Here is a 13,059-nt window from a genome sequence, read left to right on the forward strand (position 1 = left end):
TACTGATATGCCCTCACACAGGCACTACTTTTCCGGTACCAACCTCAGACTGCAAAGATCAGAACAGCAGATAATTACATTCTCACAAGAAAGAGAGACAGAGATAGACAGACATACAGTAAGAGAGAGAGAGAGAGCGAGCGAGCGAAAGAGAGGGAGAGAGGATATTAACGTGAACCTGAGCAATAACATTAGAGACCTCAAGTTCCATTTGAGTTTGACAGACTGCTATTCTGAGTGAGAGACACCGTAACCAGGCAATGGATTGTGCAGCGATGGATTGTGCAACTCAGGGAGCAGAGAGACAGAGTGGACCCCCAGTGTTGCCTATCAAACAGCGCAGGTAAAACAAAAACATACAGTACAGAAACTGCATAGCACTCAGACTCTATGCAGCGTCTTGACAGTTCGACTGAACCTTTAAATGTGAGCTTCGTCAGAAAAACTATCAAGACACTGCATAGAGTCTATCTGAGTGCTATGCAGCTTCTGTACTGTAGGCGCTTATTTTAGGTAACTAGTTCAAAGGACAGCAGATCAATTAATTAATCTGATTGTGTGTGTGTGTGCGCGCTCAGGAGTCTCTACTCGCGAGGCTCTAGTATGGGTTCCAGTGTGGAACTGGAGTTGGATGGGAGTGTCTCTAGCCCATTGGGGCCTCATCAGCACCAGGGCTCTACCTGTACAGATGTGTTCTCTGCAGCCACTGATTGCCATGCACTCCAGTGTCCCATTCACCAGCGCTATGGTGAGTACAACACACATCTTTATCAGACACTGTAGTATTACATTATCCTGTTGATTTCAATTCTAAAATGGACTAGGATATAAGTTCTTTAGGTATTTGCTTTTTCCCAGCTGAAATATTAAATAGAAAGCACTTGTATTTTACCCTCTCATTTTCCTGCTTCCCTTTTCTCATGTGAATTGAATGGGAGGAAGTGACACCTGAAACCAGGCCTATGCTGATAAAGACCTGCCATAGCCACAACATTTATGTGTCCACATGTTTGTCACAAGCTCAACTGAATACAGTAGCTCCTGTCAAATATTTATTTGAACTTTACCCCGTTTTTCTCCCCAATTTCGTGGTATCCAATTGTTTTAGTAGCTACTATCTTGTCTCATCGCTACAACTCCCGTACAGGCTCGGGAGAGAGAAAGGTTGAAAGTCATGTGTCCTCCGATACACAACCCAACCAACCTTGGTTAGCGCGCACTGCGCCTGGCCCGCCATAGCAGTCGCTGAAGCGCGATGAGACCCTAACCCAGACGAAGCTAGGCCAATTGTGCATCGCCCCACGGACCTCCCGGTCGCGGCCGGTTATGACAGAGCCTGGGCGCGAACCCAGAGTTTCTGGTGGCGCTGCAGTACAGCGCCCTTAACCACTGCGCCACCCGGGAGGCCCCTCCTGTCAAATATTTAATCTACGTATCCAACAACAGTTTGAGATAAACATTGGCTGAAATGTTTTTGTTGTTGCAGAGTATTACTATTCTGTCATTTCTCTACCTTATTCTAAATAAGTTCTCGATAATCATAGAGAGTCAAAGCGTGGAAATAGGCAATGACTTCTCTGGAAAGTCTATTACATGTTCTGTATTTCCCTTTATCTTTCAGACCCCTCTTACTGTCATCAAGAGAGGTTTTTCTCAGATAGCACCACCCCTCCACCAGTGCCCAAGAAGAGGCTGGCTCGAACCCTTTCCCTACCAGGGGTCTATCTGTGTCCCCTTTCCCCACTACCCTGCAGTCACCAAAACTATGACAACCCTCTCTACATGCTGGTCCCCATCGAAGGCACTCAGCCCCATGTAGAGATAGACGAAGAAAGACCAGTCCAGAAGAGCCCTCTCAACTTGCAGCCGCTGTCTCAACTGGACTTCGATACACCTGATGAACAGCTTACCTACTTCTTCAGCAGTTTCTACAACCAAGGGGACATTTCTCAAGGTATTCAGCATCGCCACCTACTGTTCCTGAGGAGTATGGAACAGCGCATGGAGGCTGGGGTTCTCCTGATGAGAGTGTCCGGCGAAGGTGTTGTTGCATTTCAGCCCCAAGATTTCCTACTGTGTGAAAACTACCAGCCCAAGCAGATAGCAGGTTCACTGTACTACAGCCTGCATAGCCCAAAGTTTCCAGGGAGGATAATCGCAGCTAAGGTAAGGTTATGCTCATGATCTCAGGGCATTAGTGATTTAAGCGGCCGCTAGGGGGCCCTCGACCCAAATTATTTAAAATGTTTTTAGGAACCCTGTAGAGAGTTAGAATAGTAGAATACACAAGGTGCAGTTTCACAATTCCTTGTTTCATTAGATTATAAATTAGTCTGACCAGTTATCTAAACTTGTAGCTAGTAATCATGGTTTAATTACTGACAGGGCACATGGGGCACGAGCCCAGGGACCCTGACCACCAGTGGGCCCCCATTGATTTTGTTAGTCACTCTCACTCAGATATCATAAGTCATGGCAAAATGTGTAGAATTGAAGAAAATGTGGTTTTAAACTGCTCAAATATCTCTCCACCCTATGGTAAAATGTGTAGAATTGTAGGAAGTTCGCTGTAAAACTGCACATTTTTTTCTCCGCCCCATGGCACAATTTGTAGAATTGCATAAAATGTGTTAGAAAATTGCGAAATCTTCTCTCCACCCCATGGCAAATTGTATATAATTGCAGGAAATTAACTACAGCAAAAACTCATCACGAGGGGGGGCCACTTAAATGTTTTATCCCTGCCCCCAAAAGGCAAGGGCCAGCCCAGCCTACTCTATGCGTAAACCAGTTTGTGCATCATGCTCAAGCAGTATTCCAAATCAAATCAAAGTTCATTTGTCACGTGCGCCGAATACAACAGGTGAATACCTTACAGTGAAATGCTTACTTACAGGCTCTAACCAATAGTGCAAGAAAAGGTATTAGGTGAACAATAGGTAAATAAAGAAATAAAAACTACAATAAAAAAATGACAGTGAAAAACAGTAGCGAGGCTATATACAGTAGCGAGGCTACATACAGACACCGGTTAGTCAGGCTGATTGAGGTAGTATGTACATGTAGAGATGTTTAAAGTGACTATGCATATATGATGAACAGAGAGTAGCAGTAGCGTAAAAGAAGGGTTGGCGGGTGGTGGGACACAATGCAGATAGCCAGGTTAGCCAATGTGTGGGAGCACTGGTTGGTCGGGCCAATTGAGGTAGAATGTACATATGTACATGAATGTATAGTTAAAGTGGCTGTGCATATATGATAAACAGAGAGTAGCAGCAGCATAAAAGAGGGCTCGGGGGGTACACAATGCAATTAGTCCAGGTAGCCATTTGATTACCTGTTCAGGAGTCTTATTGCTTGGGGGTAAAAAACTGTTGAGAAGCCTTTTTGTCCTAGACTTGGCAGTCCGGTACTGCTTGCCAAGCGGTAGTAGAGAGAACAGTCTATGACTGGGGTGGCTGGGGTCTTTGACAATTTTTAGGGCCTTCCTCTGACACCACCTGGTGTAGAGGTCCTGGATGGCAGGCAGCTTAGCCCCAGTGATGTACTGGGCCGTACGCACTACCCTCTGTAGTGCCTTGCAGTCAGAGGCTGAGCAATTGCTGTACCAGGCAGTGATGTAACCAATCAGGATGCTCTCGATGTTGCAGCTGTAGAACCTTTTGAGGATCTCAGGACCCATGCCAAATCTTTTTGGTTTCCTGAGGGGTAATAGGCTGTCTTGGTGTGGTTGGACCATTCTTGTTTGTTGATGATGTGGACACCATGGAACTTGAAGCTCTCAACCTGCTCCACTACAGCCCCATCGATGAGAATGGAGGCGTACTCGGTCCTCCTTTTCCTGTAGTCCACAATCATTTCCTTAGTCTTGGTCACGTTGAGGGACAGGTTGTTATTCTGGCACCACAGGGCCAGGTCTCTGATGCCTCCCTATAGGCTGTCTCTTCGTTGTCGGCGATCAGGCCTACCACTGTTGTGTTGTCTGCAAACTTAATGATGGTGTTGGAGTCGTGCCTGGCTATGCAGTCGTGGGTGAACAGGGAGTACAGGAGGGGACTGAGCACACACCCCTGGGGGGCTCCAGTGTTGATGATCAGCGTGGCAGATGTGTTGATACCTACCCTCACCACCTGGGGGCAGCCCGTCAGGGAGTCCAGGATCCAGTTGCAGAGGGAGATGTTTAGTCCCAGGATCCTTAGCTTAGTAATGAGCTTTGAGGGTACTATGGTGTTGAACGCTGAGCTGTAGTCAATGAATAGCATTGTCACTTAAGTGTTTATTTTGTCCAGGTGGGAAAGGACAGGGTGGAATGCAATAGAGATTGCATCATCTGTGGGTCTGTTTGGGCGGTATGCAAATTGGAGTGGGTCTAGGGTTTCTGAGATAATGGTGTGGATGTGAGCCCTTACCAGCCTTTCAAAGCACTTCATGGCTACTGACGTTAGTGCTACGGGTCAGTAGTGATTTAGGCAGGTTGCCTTTGTGTTCTTGGGCACAGGGACTATGGTGGTCTGCTTGAAACATGTTGGTACTACAGACTCAATGTTGGACATGTTGAAAATGTCAGTGAAGACACCTACCAGTTTGTCAGCACATGCCTGGAGCACACGTCCTGGTAATACGTCTGGCCCTGCAGCCTTGTGTATGTTGACCTGTTTAAAGGTCTTACTCATGTCGCCTACGGAGAGTGTGATCACACAGTCGTTTGGAACAGCTGATGCTCTCATGCATGCCTCATTGTTGCTTGCCTCGAAGCGAGCATAGAAGTGATTTAGCTCATCTGGTAGTCACTGGGCAGCTCGCGGCTGTGCTTCCCTTTGTAGTCTGTAATAGTTTGCAAGCCCCGTCACAGAAGACAAGCGTCAGAGCCGGTGTAGTATAATTCAATCTTAGCCCTGTATTGACGCCTTGCCTGTTTGATGGTTCGTCGCAGGGCATAGCAGGATTTCTTGTAAGCTTCCAGGTAAGAGTCCCACACCTTGAAAGCGGCAGCTCTGCCCTTTAGCTCAGTGCGAATGTTGTCTGTAATCCATGGCTTCTGGTTGGGGTATGTATGTACAGTCACTGTGGGGACGACGTCCTCGATGCACTTATTGATAGAGCCAGTGACTGATGTGGTGTACTCCTCAATGCCATCAGAAGAATCCAGGAACATGTTCCAGTCTGTGATAGCAAAACAGTCCTGTAGTTTAGCATCTGCTTCATCTGACCACTTTTTTATAGCCAGAGTCACTGGGCTTCCTGCTTTAATTTTCCTGCTTGTAAGCAGGAATCAGGAGGATGGAGTTGTGGTCGGATTTACCAAATGGAGGGCGAGGGAGAGCTTTGTGCGCGTCTCTGTGTGTGGTGTACAGGTGATCTAGAATTGTTTTCCCTCTGGTTGCACATTTAACATGTTGATAGAAATTTGGTAGAACTGATTTAAGTTTCCCTGCGTTAAAGTCTCCGGCCACTAGGAGCGCCACATCTGGGTGAGTGGTTTCCTGTTTGCTTATTTCCTTATACAGCTGACTGACTGCGGTCTTAGTGCCAGCATCTGTCTGTGGTTGTAAATAAGTTTGTGCAGTTTATGCATCATGCTCAAGCAGTATTCATACTTGAGTTATGTGCACAATGCAAAAGTCAAGCAGAATGCAAACACAGCTGCACCAAATTTAAAAAGCCACGATAAGGCCAAAAGCCAAAGATAAGAGATCATCAACAAAAGGACTCATTTCTAAGCTCTACCTCAAGCAACAGTCATGTTTTGCACCATTATATAGCAAGTTTGGCAACCCCCGACTCCAGTGACACATTTCCTCTGAACTGTCAACAGGTGTTGAGCAACCCAACAGACTGTACAGACAACAGCAAACATCCATGTCTTAGAAAGGCTTATTAGCATTAGGAAGAGTAGCTTCTGTTTTAGCAGCAGCTAATGGGAATCCTAATTTTAGATTAGGGGTCTTTTGTTAGACTGTGAATGAATCAGATATGACTGTACAATAGAGGAGAAAAACAACTTTTAATGTGACTAAGCCTTGTTAAGGAAGTGAAAGGGTTTTTTTGTTCTAATTTCCTCCCTGGTTTCATTCCCAGGTAAGCAGTGAAGTTGGCCCCTTGTCTCAACCTACCTCAGTGCCGCCCAATGTCAACATTCAGCAGGTCATTGTATCTTTCCCATCATGCCCAGCACTGGAGAAAGAACCTGGAACCAAAAACACAACCACTTCAGACTCCTCACAGTCTGATCAGACAGGGACAGAATCACCAGATGAGAGCAGAATTGAGGCAGACCAAAGTCAAGCGGAGTCTGGGGAGAGCAGTGGACCTACAGTTGCTTCACTATTGCTCAAGGGATATGCAGTGACAATTGAGAGAGACTTACCACAGGCTACTTTGGAAGACTTTGTACAAGAGGGAAGGTTCCTGCGGAGCTTTAAACCATTCGTGTATGAAAGGCAACTGAGTATTCTGCTGCTACAGTTAGCCTTGGGGTTACAACACCTGTGCAGTAATGCAGCCACCTGCGCTGAGCTGAAGGCTCAAGGCATCTTGCTGGTATGGCCAAGGGAGAGAGGGGGGGAAACAGAGGCAGGCAAAGCAGAAGAAAGTGGAAGTGAAGAAATTGAGTTATTGGAGAATGAAAAGATAAAAGGAGAGATTCAGGAGCTATGGAGAAAGTGGGGAACCCCTCGTGTGGCGTTGACCAATCACACCAGTCACAGTGACCCCAGTCTCTTTCAGCCTGCTCATGCACCTCCATCCATCCAGTCTCAGTTCGGAGTGTTGCTAGAGTACTGCCTGTACCTCTCTGACAATGCTCCCTCTCAACATACACTGAGTTCAGATGGCGCCATCCAGAGCTCCCCATATCTACCAGGGCTTCTCCAACTAGCCTCCTGGCTTCAGGATGAGGGTAGTGGGCTACAGATAGCAGACGTAGTGGGGGTCCTGCAGGCTCTGCTCTGGGGTCCACGTGTTGAGCTCTTCAGGGTAAATCCCACCGTGCCTTCCACTCTGCACAACTGGCTGTCAGTCAAGCAGGCCCTTCTGATGCTGAAGCTGGCAGAGAGAGGGCTGATCCAGGACCTGCCCAGTCTGGACTGGGAGCACTGCCTGTGTCTACAGTACATCTCCTTCACTGACTCTGAAACTGTGATGAGGGCCACAGCTCGACTACGACTCCACAACACAATGGACAGGAAGTTGTGATTACTCATATCTGTTAATTGAAGTTAACACCGCTTGAATGAATGATTCTCCAATCAAGGGTTTTCCCAAACTGGGTCCTGAGCCCCCCTGGGTGCACGTTTTGTTTGTTGCCCTAGAACTACACAGCTGATTAAAATAACTACTCATCAAGCTTTGATTATTTGAATCAGATGTGTAGTGCTAGGGCAAAATACTAAATGTGCACCCGGGTGGGGTCCCAGGACAGACTTAGGGATACCCTGCTCTAATCTAATGTAAAATGTGAATGATATTTAACATTCATGTTGTCAGAATCTATCTTGAACATCTGGAATGCATTAAAGGTTTGCTTTTTTATTAGACATTTTTCCACAGCATTGCTTTCCAAGGATATTGAGCAAATTACATATCAGCTCCAAATCAAACATATATGCACTGTGTTCTATAATTAACATTTCATGGATCCAAGGAGCCCCATTAAAGATTTTAAAAGATCAACTTAAAGTGCATTATGTTAAATTCAACACAGACTGATCGAGTTTAAACAGATGCTTCTACAACTCTGGTACGTGCCCACAAAATACAACATCTTGTAAATCGTTACACATATTTCAATGCCCTTTCCCCAATTCCTACACACATAACAAGTGGATTTATGCCTTATGGTTAAGGTGAGCACTTTTATTCGGGCACTTGTTACAACATGCAGATTTCAGTCAAGTGGATCAAAACTAGAAATCAAAGTTCATGCACACATTAAAATCAAATCAATATAAAACATGAAAATCAACTTGAAATACCCAAGAAAACACAACTAATATAACATGAATATGCAGCATGGACATTTTCACCATAAATTGTACAGCCTAGAGATGATCATTGTAGTGGATGGGGAAGGAGGAAATCAGTACTACACATGGAAATTTGTACAGTGTTGAGGAAACATTTCCCAGATTTAATAAGGGTACATTCTTGGTTTAACATTACACACTAGTACAAATGTCATTGTAATACATCACATCAAAGTAAATAAACTATTTCACAGGAAACCTTGACCTTAATGAATTTTGATCATATTTATTTTCCTTAAGTGATGAAGTGGGATGGGGAAGGGTATGTAAAAGCTAACGTGTGTGTGTGTGTGTATATGTATATGTATATATATATATATATGCGCATTTGTGTGACCAATTATTAATCGTTGAAGGAGTCTCGTTCGATTCTGTAAGCCATGAAGAAAGCATCGGGGCGGGTAGGGATGAGTGGATGACCCGGTCTCACAATCTCAAAGCCCAGGAAGCTGAAGGTACGCAGCAGAGATGCTGAAGAGAGAAAAGGACAGTGAGAGAACTGCCTCATAACAAAGCACAAAGTATTAACAGAGGTGTTTGACTGGAAGCAGACACACACAGTGACTTACCTCTGTCGTCTCGGTTCTTGTGGAAGCAGATGAAGACATGGTCAACCAGCAGCTTCTCTTCCGCACATTCCAGCAGGAGAGCAAAACTGGAAAGATTAAGTAAGTCAATGAGTTATGAAGGTAGTGCATTGCAGTCAGCAAGCAATAGAAACTAAGTCCATCTACCATGAAACAACATCAAACAAGTTGAAGGCGCAATATGTATCTTTGTGCGCGACCCGACCAAATTCACATAGAAATTTGAGTTATAGAGCTGTCATTCTCATTGTAAGCAAGTCTGATAAGCAGTAGATCCATTCTGTGTGTGCCATTTCTATGCGTCCCTGTCCGACAATTTCATTTTTTTGCATCTGGATACACTATATACTATATGTTTGGTTAATGAAAAGATTTCACAGCAGTTTAGATGGTACAATGACTCTCCACACTAGTTGTAGAATTTTACACACCGGCAATGGCAGAGTGATTTCTGCATATTGCACCTTTAAAAGACAACAAAAACAGTCTAAAGTAAAACCAGAGGACAACGAGAGGTTGTACTTGCATTGGATCACTGACCTGTCTTTGCTGCCCTCGGGCAGAGCTCCAGGGGGGATCTCGATGTAGATGTTCCCCCCTTTCAGCACCCCCCTCCAGACACAGTGCTTGCCCTCTGAGCAACGAGGCTCAAAGAGCAGGAAACGCACTCTGCCATTGGCGGGGGGCGGCTCCTCAAGAACCAGCAACCGAGCATCCTGCAGGAGAATGGAGAAATTAGCAGGTATGAAGAGAGGTTTGATACAGGTAGCTTAACACCAGATGATGAAGGAGAAAGAGAAGAGAGTGGACTCACAGAGTAGAATAGCTTAGCTGAAAGATTGCGATCCCGCTGGTCATTCCCTCGCCCACCTGGGATCTTTAGGGGTGGGTGAGGGGCATCAGGAACACCACAGAGGCCCCGGACACGGGTTACTGCAACAGCGGGAACACCGCCTCGGACTGGAGGACACAGAAGAACTGAGCCATTATTGCCCAAGGATTCACTGACTATGAGCTAGCCTAACTGGAGACCAGGAAAAATGTTCCTTTGGAAGTCTATGTATCATCATTCTAGTCCATGTAAGTCACATGACTAATATGGTAAAACATTGTCATTTGAATAGGTACCCTAACCAGGACAAAGGATTGAAGTTCAAACTGTTCCACTGACTAAATCTTTACATGTCTGAATGGAACACTTTGCTTGAGGCTAAATAAGTAACAGGCAGGAGATTATTTGCTTTGTTGGTAACAAAGCACATTCGGTAACAGGATGTCCCAATGAGTTATGACAAACTGACTGCCTTCCCTCAGGTTGATAGCTATCTTTGTAATTGATTCCCAGTTGACATCACTGATTAATCAGAGAGGACTGTCACAGTAGGAGTAGCCTATGGGGAGAGATGACTGCTACTTGTGGCAAAAAAGGTGGTGTCAATGGAAAAATACTGAGAACAATTTCAGCTAAAAATGAGGGTGGTAAAAATAGTGTGTCGTTTTTTGGCCTAATTCAAGTCTGCACGGAGGACAAAAACACCAACCTCTTACATCATTGAGACATGTGCCAGATTACCCACTCCACCGATCAGCCATTTTGCATAAGCCACAACGTGAGTGTGTGTTCTAGTTAAGATTCAGAATAAGCTTTTGTGTGGGGGTTGCGCTAGCAGAGGTGAATATGCCAATTCTCAGAGGTCGAAAAGTGAACAAGCCCCATTAAGGGTGGCATACTGCTCACGGAAGCGCTCTTACGCAAACACCACTCCAGCGTTATATGTGGAGCAGGCATGTGAAAGCAAAGTAAGAAGCATTGTGTCAACCTTGGAGCTCAACCTCTGAGTAACAGTGATATACCTAAACCATCTTCAAGATGGCGTCATAGGCTTATCATTTGTGCGGCATATTGACTGGAATCCCTAATAAGCGGTTCTAGTGAATAAGGTTCCTTTGGAAACTGCATGACCAGATCGCAAATAATATCCAACTAGCATCCTTATGTCAAATCCCTGTCCGTTCGCATTCCACCTGCACGTTGTTCCCGCAGATTCAACAGCACTGCTATTCTATGCCAAGTTAAGCCTCTTCACAATACTCCATAAAATCCCCATTACACTCTGCTACACAGTAGGCAATATTCATGAAGAGGCTTAAATTGTGACAACTGGCTTAGTCAGATGGGAGATGAGTCTCCACCACTTGCGTAAGAGCCATTAACAGTTGAATGAATGCGATGTGGAAAAACACTGTCTCGCAGAGAAATACAAATAGATATTAAGCCAAAGGGAAATCATTTTGAGGCATTCATGGACACCTAACCTCTAATCAAATCACTTAAAATGGTGGGGACTAAGTTTCAAGAGGCCTCTTCATCTAGTAAACAGACTGCTGCTCAATGCCCCACCAACATAACAGATCATAAATAACAGCATTTTACACCCATTGGGAACAGACTTGACCAAAACAAAATGTGCAAATTGTTTTTTTGCTAAATGACCTACTTTTAGAGACTGTACATCCGGTACTTTGGTTTGTAGGCACAAGTACTGACTGGGAACTGACCAATAGGTAAGTTAGCTAGCTGTCACTCATGTTATTCTTAAACTAGGATAACAGTCAGTCAAGCCAACAAGGCTTTAAATTGGCCAAACAATTACTGGCTAACAAATCACATTGAATGTGAGTGAACAGATATGATATTGATACCGGCAGGTGAGCAGCTAACAAGTGTTGAAGGGTCGCAAGTTAAATATTTGCTGTAATGGCTAGTAACAGTAGCTAGTATCCTTTTCATATACAGACAAAAATCTGTATTTAGTGAGTCTGCTCGATCATTAAGAGGGTGAACTGGACAATTTTCTTGTCCTGCTTTCAAAATGTAACGAGTACCTTTGGGTGTCAGGGAAAATGTATGGAGTTTTAAAAAAAAAGTATTTAGGAAACATTGCCTTTTTTTTTTTTACTGGTAACATACCACATCTTGTCTGAAATGGGTATAGACAACGACATGGCTGTGTGCCTATTCCTTTAAAATCGCGAGCCAGCTGGCTAACTAGTTTACTAACATCTCCCAGAACATTCGACGAAATAACATGGGTCAGTCCATTAATTCCGCCATTATTGAGAAACATATTGCCGTAACGTTAGATCGTTTGTTTCTTAATCTCACATATGAAGCAAGTAAACAGTACATTGTCGACAAAGCTAGTAAACGAACATTAGCTGGTAAACTGGCTAGCTAGTTAGCTACCGAACACCTGTCCTTAGCCAAAAACATCCGCAGAATGCTAAAAGACAAATTGTTCGAACCGCAGCCAACTTTAATAAGCACAATTATACAGGCATCGATCAAAGCTAAATACAGTTATTCAACTTTAAGATAAATAACGAGTTTAGAACAATATTGTTCAACTGACTCGTTATTAGATACATAGCTAATATCCCCTGTAAAAAGAGTAAACAAGTGGCATGTATATACTAACGTTAGCTGCGTAGGCCTCTGTGGCTAATGAATTAGCATAGCCCTTCTGAAGTTAGCTAGCTATAAATTACTAACTAAATTACACTCATCATAACTCACCTTTCACTTTCTGGGTTATTACCGGGCAGTTCGATAACTGGCATTGTAGATATCGTTTTCTCTTTTTCTCTGACAAAACAGTGGCTATTTAATATCGTCTTGCGTTTGGATTTAACCATAAGGCCAACGTCCAAGCCAGCAGATCCCTCTTGATTCTCTCCTCACCAAATGATTTTACGTAGGCTCAGGCTGCCAGAGCACAAGGGGAGGGCTGCTCGAGACAGAGGTCCCAAAGGAGAGGGAGTGTACCAAATACATGACGTTTGATGAATTAAAGGTCCAATGCAGCCGTTTTTTATCTTAATATCAAATCATTTCTTGGTAACAATTAAGTACTTAAGTACCTTACTCTGATTGTTTTAAATTAAAATGGTCAAAAAGAAACACAAATAGCTTCTTAGCAAAGAGCAATTGGGAAAACTAGCTGTTATTGGCAGAAAGGTTTGGAACTCTCTTTCTTATTGGTCTGTTAAAGTTAGCCTAGGTACATAAAGCATCATCCATTAAGGCTGCAATGGCATCATTTCCATTCTTTTGTAACAGTATTTTTATTGGAATTTCACAATTTTCACCCATATTAAGAGATACAACAACAGAGACAAAGCACACAGAACAAAAACAAGAAAAACAGCACCCACTTACACATATCTACATGCATATATATACACATACATACATACACATACATACACACACATACATATACCCATGCATATACACACACATATGCATACATACGCGCACGCACACACACACATACACACCCATACATACGTACACCATTTTCCTCTTCCCGCTCAGTGCTTCTCTCACCCCATCACCATCATTGCGTCTCTCAATACATACATTTTAAACAAACTTACAAACAGAA

At 44.0% G+C, this 13,059-nt stretch overlaps 2 protein-coding genes across 2 annotated transcripts; one reads left to right on the forward strand and one right to left on the reverse strand.

The window, feature by feature from the left end:
- On the forward strand, window positions 1-7,535 carry peak3 (PEAK family member 3). The gene is made up of 4 exons (XM_024421551.2): window positions 1-343; window positions 579-748; window positions 1,622-2,166; window positions 6,079-7,535. The coding sequence occupies exons 1-4, from the start codon at window positions 261-263 to the stop codon at window positions 7,192-7,194; spliced, it is 1,914 nt and encodes a 637-aa protein (XP_024277319.1). The 5' UTR covers window positions 1-260; the 3' UTR covers window positions 7,195-7,535.
- oaz1a (ornithine decarboxylase antizyme 1a) lies at window positions 7,508-12,404 on the reverse strand. The gene is given in 6 exon segments (XM_024421552.2): window positions 7,508-8,495; window positions 8,594-8,679; window positions 9,152-9,327; window positions 9,426-9,512; window positions 9,514-9,571; window positions 12,189-12,404. Coding segments are annotated over 6 exon segments (654 nt in total). The 5' UTR covers window positions 12,308-12,404; the 3' UTR covers window positions 7,508-8,367.
- Between the last annotated feature and the right edge of the window lie 655 nt (window positions 12,405-13,059).

This window comes from Oncorhynchus tshawytscha, linkage group LG05 (genome assembly GCF_018296145.1).
Source record: "Oncorhynchus tshawytscha isolate Ot180627B linkage group LG05, Otsh_v2.0, whole genome shotgun sequence".
Lineage (NCBI taxonomy): Eukaryota > Metazoa > Chordata > Actinopteri > Salmoniformes > Salmonidae > Oncorhynchus > Oncorhynchus tshawytscha.